At 55.5% G+C, this 14,117-nt stretch overlaps 1 protein-coding gene across 1 annotated transcript in view; it reads right to left on the reverse strand.

Annotated features, from left to right (window-relative positions):
- EAH_00029940 (hypothetical protein, conserved) overlaps positions 1-12,749 on the reverse strand; it is a gene marked incomplete at both ends in the record, with an annotated part of 15,413 nt that extends 2,664 nt beyond the window's left edge. The window contains 17 exons of the mRNA XM_013396189.1: positions 514-639; positions 948-1,141; positions 1,429-1,927; positions 2,069-2,293; positions 2,843-3,439; positions 3,690-4,187; positions 4,446-4,844; positions 5,107-5,577; positions 5,836-6,856; positions 7,137-7,532; positions 7,858-8,141; positions 8,296-8,834; positions 9,013-10,090; positions 10,203-10,515; positions 10,896-11,730; positions 11,839-12,025; positions 12,663-12,749. Of these exons, the coding sequence (XP_013251643.1) occupies positions 514-639; positions 948-1,141; positions 1,429-1,927; positions 2,069-2,293; positions 2,843-3,439; positions 3,690-4,187; positions 4,446-4,844; positions 5,107-5,577; positions 5,836-6,856; positions 7,137-7,532; positions 7,858-8,141; positions 8,296-8,834; positions 9,013-10,090; positions 10,203-10,515; positions 10,896-11,730; positions 11,839-12,025; positions 12,663-12,749 (7,749 nt within the window). The remainder of the gene's footprint in view (positions 1-513; positions 640-947; positions 1,142-1,428; positions 1,928-2,068; positions 2,294-2,842; positions 3,440-3,689; positions 4,188-4,445; positions 4,845-5,106; positions 5,578-5,835; positions 6,857-7,136; positions 7,533-7,857; positions 8,142-8,295; positions 8,835-9,012; positions 10,091-10,202; positions 10,516-10,895; positions 11,731-11,838; positions 12,026-12,662) is intronic.
- Positions 12,750-14,117: the final 1,368 nt, after the last annotated feature.

The raw sequence follows: 14,117 nt of genomic DNA on the forward strand, positions 1-14,117 counted from the left end.
CCTAAACCCTAAACCCTAAAATAGGCAAACAGATAGGAGACACAGTGAAGCGGAAACAGACAGAAAAGAAACAGACTAAAAGGAGACACCTAAAGAAAAATAAAGAGACATAAAGGAGACACCCAGGAGACAGGCGTAAAGAGGAATAAAGAGATACAAAGGAGACACCTAAAGAAGAATAAAAAACATAAAAAGGAGACACCTGAATAAGAATAAAGAGATAAAAGGAGACACTTAAAGAAAGATAAAGGGACATAAAGGAGACACTTAAGATGAATAAGAATAAAGAGATAAAAGGAGACACTTAAAGAAAGATAAAGGGACATAAAGGAGACACTTAAGAATAAAAAGGTAAGAAGGAGACACCTAAAGAAGAATAAAGAGATAAAAAGGAGACACCTAAAGAAGAATAAAACGAAGGAGAGACTTAAAGAAGAATAGAGAGATACAAAGGAGACACTTAAAGAAGAATAAAGAGACAAAAAGGAGACACTTTGTGCTTGTCTTTCTTACCGCACGGAGACGCGCGAAGGGGTCTGAGAGCCAAGTGGGTAGTACTGTCTCCTCAGGCATTCTCTTTCTAACCCCGCAGACAAACTCTAAGGGTGCAGCAAGAGACAGCAAGTCTCTACGTGTCTCCTGCAGCAAATAAAGCAAACAGATGCAGCACCAACGCAGCAGCAACAACCACAGCATGCACAATCGGGGGAGGACGAGCTGCAGCTGCAGCAGCAGAGCGTTAGCAGCAGCAATAGCAGGCTAATAGCAAGTTAGCAGCAGCAGCAGCAGCAGGAGATACACAATGTATTTGCAGCAGCACAAACAGAATGGAAGCAGATTAGCAACAGCAACAACGCACATAGATTAACAGCAGATTAGCAGCAGCAGCAGATTAGCAGCAGCAGCAGCAGCAGCAGAGCAGCAGGAGACACGGAGGGAGTGCTTACTGCATCGAGTGTATATGCAGCTATTTGCAACACTGTCTCTTGTGCTTCGTCTTCTATCCAAGGGAGACAGGTGTCTCCTCTGGGGGGACACCGGGAGACAAGAGAAGGGACAGCGTAGTTGCTGCTGCGGAGGCCTACTAAAAAGGAGACATCGAAGTGCTGCGCTGCAGCGCGAACACGCTGCTGCTGCTTTGCTGCAGCAACAGCAGCAAGTCGTCCTATAGGTGAGAAGGCAGCAGTAGGCAGCAGCTAAAACAAAACACAAAAAGACACAAAACAAGTACGCAACAATCCACACTCTAGCAGCAGCAGCAGCAGATCAGCAGCAGCGAAGGCAGCAACAGATTAGCAGCAGCAGCAGCAGCGGCTGCTGCAGCAGCAGCTGTTGCCGCTACAGCAGCGACAGGCCCAAGCAGCGACATAGCCATCTCCAGTGCAAGCCGATAAGCAGCAGCAGCAGCAGCAGCGGCAACAGCAGCACCAGCATTAGCAGCAGCAGCAGCAGCAGCAGCAACAGCAGCATCAGCAGCAGCATTAGCAGCAGCATTAGCAGCAGCATTAGCAGCAGCAGCAGCAGCAGTAATTACTAGGGGTGCTGCTTCCACAGGCAGCGCGAGCAGCTGCTGCTCCAGGCGTATGGCATTTCTATAGATGAGGAGAGCCTGTCGTGTCTCCTGCTGCAGCAGACTCTGCTGCTGCAGCAAGCCAGCCATTTGCTGCTGTCCCCGCTGCTGCGCCGATAGCAGCAATTCACTTTGAGAGAGAAAAGCAAGGAGACAACGCTGCAGCTCGCGCAGCAGCAGCTTCCGTGGGTCCTCTGCAACCTCATACACTGTCTCCTCTTCTTCTGCTGCGTCTGCTGCTGCTGTGGCTGCTGCTGAAAATGGATCGACAGCCCCTTTGCCGCTGCTGCTGCTGCTGCTCTCTAAGGGGTCCTGCAGGTCAGCATACAACTCTGCTGTTTCGTCTGTTGCTTCTGCCTGCAGCAGGTAACACAGCAGCAGCAGCAGCAGCAGCAAATGCAGCAGCGAAGGACTGAGAAGGCTGCACTGGAGACAGCAGAGACACAGAAAGGAGTTGCTGCTGCAGCAGCCAACATCACCAGAAGATATCACACTCACCTCAACCCACGGCGCTGCAGCACGGCGACCTGCCTGTAGTCGCTGCTGCTGCTGCGGCTGCTGCTGCGGCTCCTTGAGCTTCCAGGGGATGGGGAACTTCTGCTGCAGCAGCAGCGCGAACAGCGCATGCAACGGGTAGGGATCTGTTGCTGCGAGGTGTCTAGCCAGCTGCAGCAGCTGCTGCGCCACCGCCAGCCACGCGAGGCCCTCCGATGAAGACTGTCTCTGCAGCGCAACAGCAACAGCAGCAGCAGCAGCAACGGCAGCAGCAAGGCTTGCCAATTCCATGAAGGGCATGTCGAGGCCAAAGAGATAGCTATAGCAGCAACAGCAGCAGAAGCAGCAGCAGCAAGAAAGGAGCAGCAGCAAACAAACACCGGCAGAGAGCATCAACAGCAGCAGCTGAAAACAGCAGCAGCACAGCAGCTGCAGCAACAAAACGTCGCAGTGAAGCGCAAAAACACGAAAGACAGCAAGAGACTGCAGCACCAACCGCAGCAGCAGCAGCACGATTAGAAAAAGAAGCAGCAGCAGCAGCAGCAGCAGCAGGCGTACCTGTGCTGCGGATGTGAGCTCCGAGGCGCAGCGGGCCGCGAGGGGCCCGAAGCAGCAAACAGCAGCAGGAGAAGCAACAAGAGCAGCAGCAGCTTCTGTTTCATTTCCTTTAAGAGTATTCAGCAAGGCAGAGACAGAGTGCTGCGGTAGATTGTAGGAGAGCAGCATGCACAAGAAGGGCTCGCTGCAGCAGCAGGCAGCAGCAGCAACGCAGCTTACAGCAATATCAACTGGGGTGTCTCCTCTATTACCTAAAGAGGAGACAGCAGCAAACAGCCGCCTCAGAATAGAGACATATCGAGGGAAACCAAGGCTCTTCTTCATCTTGCTGCTGCTGCTGCTGTCCACCCCGCCAAACCAACTGGTGTTGCTGCTGCTGCTTTCATTGTTGTTGTTGCTGCTGCTGCTGGCCTCCCGCTGCTGCACTGCAGCATCAGCCAGCGACTGGTAGCCCCGAGCAATTTGCGTGGTTAGCCGCAACGCAGACAGCAGCAGCCCTTTAGCGATCTGCTGCTGCAGCGGCGCATCCCCTGTTGCTGCTGCTGCTCCTGCTGCTGTTTCTGCTGTTTCCGCTGCGCCCGCAGCAGCAGCAGCAGCAGCATCAGCAGCAAGAGCAGCAAGGCCTTCCTCCTGCAGCAGCTCAAGGCAAACCTCTAGGAGACGGCGACAGGGCAGCGCCAGCACCCGCTCAAGCTGCCTGTACACCGCAGCAGCAGCAGCCAAATGCTGCTGCAGCAATAGTTCAACAAACTGCAGCAAACGCAGAAGGCGGCCCCCATGAAGAGCGAAGAGAGAACGGGCAGCCCTAGAGTATGCCTGCAGCAGCAGCAGCACCAGCAACAGCAGCAGCAACAACAACAGCAATCAGATAAACAACAGCACGTTGTACAGCAATGGAGACGCCCCCCCCTGCTGCTGCTGCTGCTGCAGCACAGGCCTCAAACTATCGGCGTCTACTTTAGCTACACTGCCTCCACTTCGGGGCTGTTGCTGCTGCTGCTGCTGCTGCTGGATCGTGCTGCAGCTGGGGCTGCGCTTGCTGCATCAGCTGCAACTTGGGCCTTACAGGTCGATCAGGGTACGTGGGCAGTTCCTGCGTTTCAGCAGCAGCAGCAGCAGTTGCTGCTGCTGCTGCTGCTGCAGGAGCTCCAGAAGTAGTTGTTGCTGCTGTACCGGCGTTGGTTGCTGCTGCCGTGTTAAGGGAGTCTCCATCTGCAGCAGTTTGCTGCGCATCGGCTGGTGCAGCAGCCGTGTCTGCTGCTGCGTCTGCATCTGCTGCTGCTGCTGGTGCCGCTGCTGCTTCTGCTGCTGCTGCTGCTGCTGCTGCTGCTGCTGCTGGTTCAGGTTGTTGTGGGTGTTTCAGGGAGCGCAGCGCAGCAGCAAGAAGAGCATCAAGGCAGTCAAAGATGAGAGAGTAGACAGGCAGCCCCTTAGCAGCAAGAGAGACTGCTGCTGCTGCTGCTGCTGCTCTCAGCGGGGTAGAGACAGAGAGAGAAGAGCGAGTCACCCAAGACAGCACTTCAGCAAGCTCCTCCATCCGCACCACCTCAGCAGACAGCTGGTGCTGCAGCACAAACAAAACAGCCGCATACCAGCAGCAAAAACTGCAGCAGCAGACGCCGCTCCTGCTGCTCCTGCTCATGGTGCTACTGCTGCTGCTGCTACTACTACTGCTGGTTCTGCTGTTGCTGCTACTATTGCTGGTGCTGCTGCTGCTGCTACTACTGCTGGTGCTGCTCCTGCTGCTCCTACTCCTGCTGCTGCTGAGTTTGGTGCTGCCGCTGCTGCGGAGGCTGCTGCAGCAGCAGGGCTAAAGGCCTACCATTCGCAATGCAAGGAGGGGTGAGAGGTTTTCGGTGCTGCTGGTTGGTGCTGCCGCTGCTGTTGTTGTTGTCCCTGTTGCTGCTGCTGCAGCAGAGGCCTGTTCGGGTGCTGCTGCTTCTGTCTCTGCTGCTGCAAGCTGCTGCAGCAGACGCGCTGACAAAGCACTGCGAACCTGTCTCCATAGCCGCAAGACATCTGCTGCTGCTTCATCTCCCCCGCCATCATCTGCTGCTGCATCTCCTACAACTGTCTCCGATGGGCCCATAGACAAGTGACCTGCTGCGGGGCCCAGGAGACTGTCTCCTGCTGCTGTTGCTGCTGCTGCTGCTGCTGGCAGCCGCAATCGACACAACAAAAACAAAGGCATCGGCTCCTCGGGAAGCAGATCCTCATCCTCCTGCAGCAAATACAAATATGCACACGCAGCCCCCCTACCGACTCAGCATCAGCAGGAACCGCTGCTGCTCCTGCTGCAGCAGCAGCAGCAAACGCAACAACACATATGGCATGAAGCACCTGCTGCAGCAGCAGCTGCAGCCATGACGCTGCAAACGGCATTGAACAGCAGCGCATGAGGGGGTTAGCAGCAGGGTAGGTCTACAGCAACCGCAGCAGCAGCAGCAGCTGCTGCTGCTGCTGCAGACTTTGTTGTTTCTTACCAATGCCCAGTTTTGCGGTGTATAGGGAGCTCTAAGTGTCTCCAAAAGGGACGGCAGCTTTGCTGAGAGCGTGACGACATGTGTCTCTGTAGCAGCAGAGGTGCTGTTGGTGGTGGTGTTGCTGCTACCGCTGCTGCTGCTGCTGCTGGTGGGTGCCGCTGCAGCAGCAGCAGCATCTGCAGCCCCCAGCGCCGATAATAAAGTAGAGACAGAGCGCGGGGGACAGACAGAAGGGCGAGAGACAGAAGGAACGATGTGGAAGGAGAAGGAGACAGTTGGTAGCACAGCCCCTGGGGCCCAAGGGCCCATAGCCTGCAGCAGCAGCAAAGCTGCTTGCTGCAGCTGCGGCAGCAGCACACCGCACTGCAGCAGCTGCTGCAGCACAAATGCTTGGGAGTCCCTCAGCTGCAAGAATACCTGCCGCTGCACCCTGCATACCCACGATAAGCAGCAGCGTAGCTGCAGTACGGCCTGCGACACAATGCAGCAGCAGCAGCAGCAGCAGAAAGGGTTCAGCAGAAGGTCTGTGTGTCTGTTTCCTAACAAACAAATGCAAAAGCAGCAGCAGGCTGCTCTTCCCGCTGCTGCTGCTGCTCCACCTGAAACGGGTACTGGCGGAACTGCACTGAGGAAGCAGCGCTGGAGCAGCAGCAGCAGCAGAAGCAACGGCAGCAGCAAGGCATGCAGCAGCAGCAGCAGCAGCAACAGCAACAGCAGCAGGAATTGTACCTCCTGACGAAATCCCTCGAGGCTCTGCAGCCAATTAATAGTTTCCCATTGCTGCTGTGCGGGCAGGATCCGCTGCTGCTGTTTGCTGCTGCTGCAGCTGCTGCTGCTGCTGCTGCCTATCCACTGTCCTGCGGAAAGGAGAGCAGCTGCTGCTAGCAGCAAGATCTGCTGCAGCTGCGACCTCCTAAGGCCCACCCAAAGGAGACCCTGGGCCCCCTTTAGGGCCTCAGCTGTCTCCTTTAAGTCTTCTGTCAGAGACGGTGTTACTACATGCAGAGCAGCAAACAGCAGCTGCAGCAAAGACTGCAGCACAGGGAGACTGCAATCCCGCGCCTCCACCCACAGAGACAGCAGCTTCGCCAGCTGCGGAGACACCCCATACTCCCCTGCTAAGCCACTTCCTGTTGCTGCTGCTGCTGCTGCTGCTGCTGCTGCTGTCTCCCCGAGCCACTCAAAAGGAGGGGCTATGCATGCAATGCAGCGGCAAACCGCAGAGAGAACTGCGCTGAGGCCCTCAGGAGACACACATACAGCGAAACCCACCCCGGGAACCACAGGCACCCTGCTGCTGCTGCTGCTGCTGCTGCAGATGCTGCCGTTCAAGTATGCTGCAGCTGCTGCTGGCTGCGCAACCAGCTGTCGCTCCCAAGGCAGCAAGCCTTCATTGTCTGCGGTGTCCTCCATAGGCTGCTCCCCTTCATCCTCTACTGCTGCTGCTGCTGCTGCTGTTGCTGCTGCTTCTGCTTCTGCTGCTGCAGTGTCCTGCTGCTCCTCCGTAAGGTGATCTCCCGCCAGCAGCAGCTGCGGGCAACGACGCACCAGCAGCAGCAGCAAACGTGCAGCAAACTTAACACCAACTGTCTCCTCTGCTGAAGGAGGTAGGCGCCAGGAGGACCCTGGAAGGCAAGATAGATCGCCAATCCCCCCACTGTTGCTGCCGCTGCTGCTGCTGCTGCTGCTGCTGCTGTTGCTGTTGCTGCTGCTGCTGCTGTGATGAGGCCTTGCTGCTGCCGCCGAAAAGCTGCATCAAAGCGCTGTGCAGCAGCAACACACGTCTCGCCAGCAGAGGATCGCCCTGCAGCAGCTGCACGTACACCCCAGCAGCATCAAACCACCACAAGCATATAACGCAGGCGCAGCAGCAGCACCAGCAGCAACTGCAGCAACAATAACAGAATCAGCAGCACCAACAACAGCAAAAGCAGCAGCAACAGCAGCAGCAACAGCAGCAGCAATTGCAGCAGCACCAGCAGCAGCCATGGAGGCCTACAGCAGTAAACGAGGTCTCATGCTCTGTTGACGTCCATTTGGGTGTATTAACAAGAAGCGTCTCGGCTGCAGAATCCGCAACAGCAGCAGCAGCAGCAGCAGCTGCTGCTGCTGCTGCTGTTGCCGCTGCTGGCTCCGATGAAGCTGCTGCAGCAGCCGAGCCGCCGCCTGCTGTGTCTCCTTGAGGGGCTGAGGAGACAGCTGGCTGCTGCAAAGGAGACACTATCTCCTCTAAGCAGCACAGAAGGGGGGCCCCCCACTGCCATAAGAAGGGGCCCCCCACAACTTCATCTTCCGCCAGCAGCAGCAGCAGCAGCAGCAAACAACCCAGCACCTCCAGCGAGCCCCCGATGCTGCATCCGGCTTCTCCATCTGCTGCTGCAGCCGAACCACGAGCTAGCAGCGAAGCTAACAAGAAAACAACACGCCTGCAGCAGCAGCAGCAGCGACAGCAACAACAAGGCGGCATGACGAAGACTCAAGGGTGCTGCAGCAGCAAGGCCTCTGCTGGAAGCAGAAGCAGCAACAGCAAATGCTCCGCCAACAGCAGCAGCTGCAGTGCAGCAGGTATCGCATTAACAGCCGCAAAGCAGCTGCAGCAGCAGAAAGGAGGGAACAGCAGCAGCAGCCGCCACTGCATGCAGCAAACACCGGCGACGCAGCAGCAGCAACAGCAACAGTAGCAACAGCAGTAGCAGCAACAGCAGCACAAGCAACAGCAGCAGCAGCAGCAGCAGCAGCAGCACCACTCACCCCTGCAGGTGGCAGTGAGCGAGAGTCTCCGCAACAGCAGCAGCTCCTGCAGGAGTGTCTCCAAGGGCTGCGAGAGCAGCAAGGGCTTGTGCGTGAACTTCCGCGCTGCTGCTGCTGCTGCTGCTGCTGCTGCTGCTGGGTGGGAGGCCCAGGGCCTTGAAGGCTAAGTGCAGGAGTGTCTCCAAGGGCTGCGAGAGCAGCAAGGGCTTGTGCGTGAACTTCCGCGCTGCTGCTGCTGCTGCTGCTGCTGCTGCTGCTGGGTGGGAGGCCCAGGGCCTTGAAGGCTAAGGCCCTCGCCCTCACGCGTAGGCGGACAGATAAAGTTGTTGAAGAGAGAAGAGCAGCAGCTTGGGTGTCTCTGTTGTTAGGAAGCCCTGCTGCTGCTGCTGCTGCTTCAAGAGGGCCCCACACTGTCTCCGAGGCGTGCTCTGTACATACACCGTAACGCCCCTGCAGCAGAGTCCCTAACAAACAAGAAGACAGCAGCTTCCTGCTGCAGCCAACGCACGAGCCGCACAGACTCCCGCTGCTGCAGGCTGCAGCACAAACTGTCTCCTCCTTTGATGTGTCTCCTTTTGCTGCAGCGCTGCCCAAAGCCTCCAGCCAAGGAGCAACAAGAGACACCCGCCTGCTGCTGCTGCTGCTGAAGGTGCAGATCTTGCTGTTGCGGAGCCCCAAAGCGCCGCCCCCGCCTTGGTGCTGCTGCTGCTGCTGCAGCTGCTGCTGCACCGCTGCAGCAACAGCAGCAGGTAGCTGCCCATCTAACACTGCGTGTCGGTGCAGCAGAAGACAGCTGCAGGTATCTAGATCTAGCAGCAGCTGCTGTAGCAGCATGTCTCCGTGTGGCTGCAGCAACAAGGGGACCCCGTTGCTGCAGCAGGAGACAGTTTGCAGCAGCAGCCGCACAGCAGCAAGCAGCCGCAGGTCTGCTGCTTGAGGCCCTGGCAGAGCCTCCAGTCTCCTCCTTGCGGTTCTTGCTGCAGCAGCAAGAGACACAGAAAAACCCAAGCAGCAAAGGAAGAAGCGACGAACAAACAGCGGCAGCTTGCTGCACTGCAGCAGAGACAAATTAGCAGCAGACCAGCAGCGCGCGTGAAACCCAAAGGAGATCTCCGCCTGCAGCAAAAGGAGACAGAAAAAGACACAAGGAGACACTCAATATGCTGTCACTGCTGCTGCTGCTGCTGTTGTTGCTGCTGTTTATACTGCTGCTGTGCCTGCTACTGCTGTTTCTTGCTGCTTTTGCTGCTGCCGCTGTTGTTGTTGTTGTTGCTGCTGCTGCTGCTGCTGCTGCGCCTACCTCCAAAGCATCATCGACACGAGAAGCAGCACTGAGAGGGGGCAGAGACACTTCCTGCAGCAGCAGGAGACAGCGCTCTAGGGCATCTGCAGCAGCAGCAACTCGGCCTTCTCCATCAAGCAGCAGCTGCTGCAAGTCCTCGGGATCCGTGCCACCCGCTGCTGCTGCTGTTGCTGCTGCTGCTGTGGTGCGGCTCGACTTAACAGCAGCAAAAGATAAGGCAGCAAGAGGATCAAGATGGTCAGTCTCCATCTGCATATCACCTTCTGTCTCCTTCTTTATAGCCTCCAGCTTGCCTGCTGCTGCTGCTGCAGCTGATGCAGCAGGAGGCGTCAGTGGCAGCAGCTTGCTGCAGCAGCTGCGTGCTGCTGCGAAGCAGCGCCAGGCCTCTACCCGCAGCACCAAACACCCCACAAGTCTCTTGAGCGCAATCCTAGCTAAGTAAGGGTCTGCAGCAAGGGCCTCCTTAAACATATGCAACAACGATACGCCTCCCTTGCTGCTGCTGCTGTCGCTGCTGCTGCTGTTGCTGCTGCTGTTGCTGCTGCTGCTGTTGCTGCTGCTGCTGCTGCTGCTGCTGCGGTTGCTGCAGCTGCTGTGGATGCCCTCCGTAAGGAATAACGCGTCGGTCTCGCCGCTTCCCGCTGTCTCCTGTTCAGCCCCTAGCTGCTGCAGCTGCAGCTGCTGCTGCTGCAGCTTCTGCTGCTGCTGCTGCTGCTGCTGCTTCGTCATCGGGATATTCCCCTGCTGCTTCAGGTGTATGTGCATCTGCTGCGGCATCTTCTGCTTCCTCTTCTGCTGCGTCTGCTGCTTCTGCTGCTTCTGCTGCTTCTGCTGCTTCTGCTGCAGGTGACAGCGAGTTTTCTCCCTGGCTTTCGCTGTCATAGTGTCTCCTCTTTCCTCGACGAGTTGCTGCTGCTGCTGCTGCTGCTGCTGGGTGTTGTATTTGCGGTGGAGAAGGCAGGTGAGCAGCAAGTTGCTGCTGCAGCGGCAGCAGCAACTGCTTCCTCAGCCAGGCACGAATGAGGAGACAGAGTTGCTGAACCGCTGCAGAATAAGCTGTCTCCTCTTCCGGCGCTGCTGCTGTTGCTGCTGCTGCTGCTGCAGCTGTTGCTGCTGCGGGCCCTACGCCAAACAGGACATCTGCTGCAGTAGGAAGGCGAGGCAGCGGCATGAAGCGCGGCAGCAGCAGTGTCTCTTTGTCTCCTGCTGATGCTGCAGCATCTGATGCTCCTTCTCCTTTAGTAGCAGCAGCAGCAACAGCAGCAGCTGCTGCTGCTGGCGGCAGAATATCAGCAGCAACTGTCTCCTGAAAGCCGCGGAAGTCAGCTGCCCCCGGCACTGCTCGCGTTGTGGTGCTGCAGAAAGGAGACAAACAGCAGCAAAGGAGACAGCTGCATTTAAATACAATAACCTGAGGCTAGCGAACAGATTCCTATCGATACTGTTGCTGCTGCTGCTGCTGCTGCCGCTGCACTGCTCCTGATGGCCTTCTGCTGCACCCAAAGCAGCACCTCTACCAGCAGCGCCGTCAGCAGCAGCAGCAGCTGCTGCAACAGCAGCAACGACAGCAGCAACAACAGCAGCAACAACAGCAGCAGGAGCACCATAGTGTGGTGCAGCAGCAGCAATAACAACAGCAACGGCAACACCATCAGGCGTCACAGCAGCAGTAGTAACAGCAGCAATAACAACAGCAGAAATAGCAACAGCAGCAGCAGCAGCAGCAGCAGCTTACAGGCTGTGGGGTTTAGGAAGGCCTGTGCCGATGACAGCAGCAGATAGTTTTGAGAAGAACCCCGCAAAGACAAACTCATCAACAAAAAGAGGAGCTTTGACACCTTCAGGAGGCATAAAGGAGACCCATTCCTGCTGCTGCTGCTGCTGCTGCTGCTGCTGCTGGTCGTGTTGGGCTGCTGCTGCAGCAGCGCAGCCGGGAGGCAGCCGCTGCTGCAACTCCATAAAGACAGGAGGAGACTCTTGCTGCAGCACACGGACGAAGACACGCAACTTTGCTGCTCTAGGAGAAGGAATAGAGACAGCAGCAGGAAGCCGCAGCAGAGGGTGTAGCTGCTCTCCTGAGCCCAGCAGCAGCACCTGCTGCAGCAGCACAGCAGCATCAGGCACCACCACACGCTCGCAGCAAAACCCTGCGGTATATCCAGCCCCAACGCCACCTGCTGCTCCTCCTGCTGCTGCTGTTCCTGCTGCTGCTCCTGCTGCTGCTGCTGCTGTTCCTGCTGCTGCTGCATTGCAAGGACGCCCTTCTAGCTGAAGAGACAAACAAACAACTGTCTCCGGAGACACCGCAACTGCGGGATGAAGAGACAAGCGGCCAGCTAAGGGGGGGCCCCCTAATCCAGCAGCAGGTCTACTCACTAGGGAGGAAGCAACCGCTGCTGCTGCTGCTGGTGCTGCTGCTGCTACTGCTGCTGCTGCTGCTCCTGATGCTGCTGCGGCTGCATCCGGTGCTGCTGCTCCCGCAGCCCCTGCTGCGCCCACCGCAGACGTAAGCGCCATCGTCTGCTGCTGCTGCTGCTGTTGCTGCTGTTGTCGCAGAGTGTTGAGCCTTGCTGCAGTAGCGCTGCCCCTCAAGGCAGCACATACACCCCAAGGGGGCCCCCCTCTGGATTAACTTCGGCCTGAGAAACCCGTTGGGGGGCCCCCAAGCCTTTACTTACTGATAATACGTGCTGCTGGGGTGATGAGACCTGCAGCAGCTGCAGCATGCTGCTGCTGCTGCTGTTGCGGATGCTGATGCTTCTGGTGCTGCTGCTGGTGCTGCTGATGCTGATGCTGCTGGTGCTGGTGCTGCTGCTGGTGCTGTTTCTGCTGCTGCTGCTGCTGTTTTAAAAAGAGAAGCCTCCGCTGCCTATGAAGAGAGGGGTAGAAGGAGACAGAAGGAGACAGAGTAAGAAAGGAGGAGACAAAAGGAGACAGCAAAAGAGAGAGAGAGACAGCAAAAGATTTAATGCTGCAGATGTATGATTAACTATGAGGGCCTCCATAAGGAGATGCTGCTTAGCACGCAACTAGCGGTGCAGCAGCAACAACAGCAGCAGCAGCAGCAGCTGCTGCAGCAGCACCTTAGAAGGTAATGCCTTCTTCTTAATGAAGAAAACAAACAAATTTATAAGCACCTGCTATAATATTATATTTTGCTGGAGCCCCCGACAGCAGCGGGGGGCCCCTAAGAAGAGATGCTTAGAGAGAGTTTGAGTGAAGCAGCAAAGCAAGGAAGCAGCATAAGAAAAGATATTAAAAGATATAATATACACAACCAGCAACAACACAACACCCTTCGTTCCTGCTGCTCCTCCTGCTGCTGCTGCTGCTAAGCAGCAGCCCCGCTGCTGCATGCGCTGCAGCAGCAGGGGCCCCAGGAGGACGACGAGGGGCCCCTGAATAAGCAAGCAATTGCTTCAGGATAGAGAGCTTTTATTAGGGTTTAGGGTTTAGGGTTTAGGGTTTAGGGTTTGTTATGCCTTAATAGCTAGCAACAGACCTTGTAAAGCCTGTAGATAGCTGCAGGGTGTAGCTGCTTAGTTTGTCTCTTTCTCTGTCTCCTTCTGTCTCCTCCTGTCTCCTTCATCTCTATTCTCTCTTCTTTATCTTCTGTCTCTTTTAATCTCCTTTGTATTTTTTGTCTTTTTCTCTGTCTCCTTTGCGTCTTTCTGTCTCCTTTTCTGTCTCCTTCTGTCTCCTCCTCTGTCTCTTTCTGTCTCCTTCTCTGTCTCCTTCGCGCTGCAGCAGCAGGGGCCCCAGGAGGACGACGAGGGGCCCCTGAATAAGCAAGCAATTGCTTCAGGATAGAGAGCTTTTATTAGGGTTTAGGGTTTAGGGTTTAGGGTTTAGGGTTTGTTATGCCTTAATAGCTAGCAACAGACCTTGTAAAGCCTGTAGATAGCTGCAGGGTGTAGCTGCTTAGTTTGTCTCTTTCTCTGTCTCCTTCTGTCTCCTTCTGTCTCCTTCATCTCTATTCTCTCTTCTTTATCTTCTGTCTCTTTAATCTCCTTTGTATTTTTTGCCTTTTTCTCTGCCTCCTTTGCGTCTTTCTGTCTCCTTTTCTGTCTCCTTCTGTCTCCTTCTCTGTCTCTTTCTGTCTCCTTCTCTGTCTCCTTCTGTCTCCTTCTTATGCCTTAATAGCTAGCAACAGACCTTGTAAAGCCTGTAGATAGCTGCAGGGTGTAGCTGCTTAGTTTGTCTCTTTCTCTGTCTCCTTCTGTCTCCTTCTGTCTCCTTCATCTCTATTCTCTCTTCTTTATCTTCTGTCTCTTTAATCTCCTTTGTATTTTTTGCCTTTTTCTCTGCCTCCTTTGCGTCTTTCTGTCTCCTTTTCTGTCTCCTTCTGTCTCCTTCTCTGTCTCTTTCTGTCTCCTTCTCTGTCTCCTTCTGTCTCCTTCGTCTCTTTCTGTCTCCTCTGTACGCTTCTTTCGCTTTGTCTCCTTTGCTTCTTTCTTTCTTTTTCTGTCTCCTTCTCTCTCCTACTGTCTCCTTTTCTGTCTCTTTCCGTCTCCTTCTCTCTCGTACTGTCTCCTTTTCTGTCTCTTTCTGTCTCCTTCTCTCTCTTACTGTCTCCTTTTCTGTCTCTTTCTGTCTCCTTTTGTCTCCTTCTCTCTCCTACTGTCTCCTCTTTTGTCTCCCTCTGTCTCCTTTTGTCTCCTTTTGTCTCCTTTTGTCTCCTGTTGCCTCTTTCTGTCTCTTTCTGTCTCTTTCTGTCTCCTTCTGTCTCCTACTGTCTCCTTTTCGTCTTTTTCTCTCCCCTTTATCTCCTACTGTCTCCTTTTCTGTATCCTTTTGCTTCCTTTTGTCTCTTTTGCAGCTTCCTATCTCCTCTTCTGTCTCCTTTTGTCTCTTTTTCGTCTCTTTCTGTCTCCTTTTTCTGTCTCCTTTATCTCTTTCTGTCTCTTCTTCTGTCTCTTTTTTATCTTTCTGTCTCCTTTATTTCCTTCTCTCTCCT

The sequence above is a fragment of the Eimeria acervulina genome, genomic scaffold, assembly GCF_000499425.1.
Source record: "Eimeria acervulina Houghton genomic scaffold, Eah_scaff272, whole genome shotgun sequence".
Taxonomy (NCBI): domain Eukaryota; phylum Apicomplexa; class Conoidasida; order Eucoccidiorida; family Eimeriidae; genus Eimeria; species Eimeria acervulina.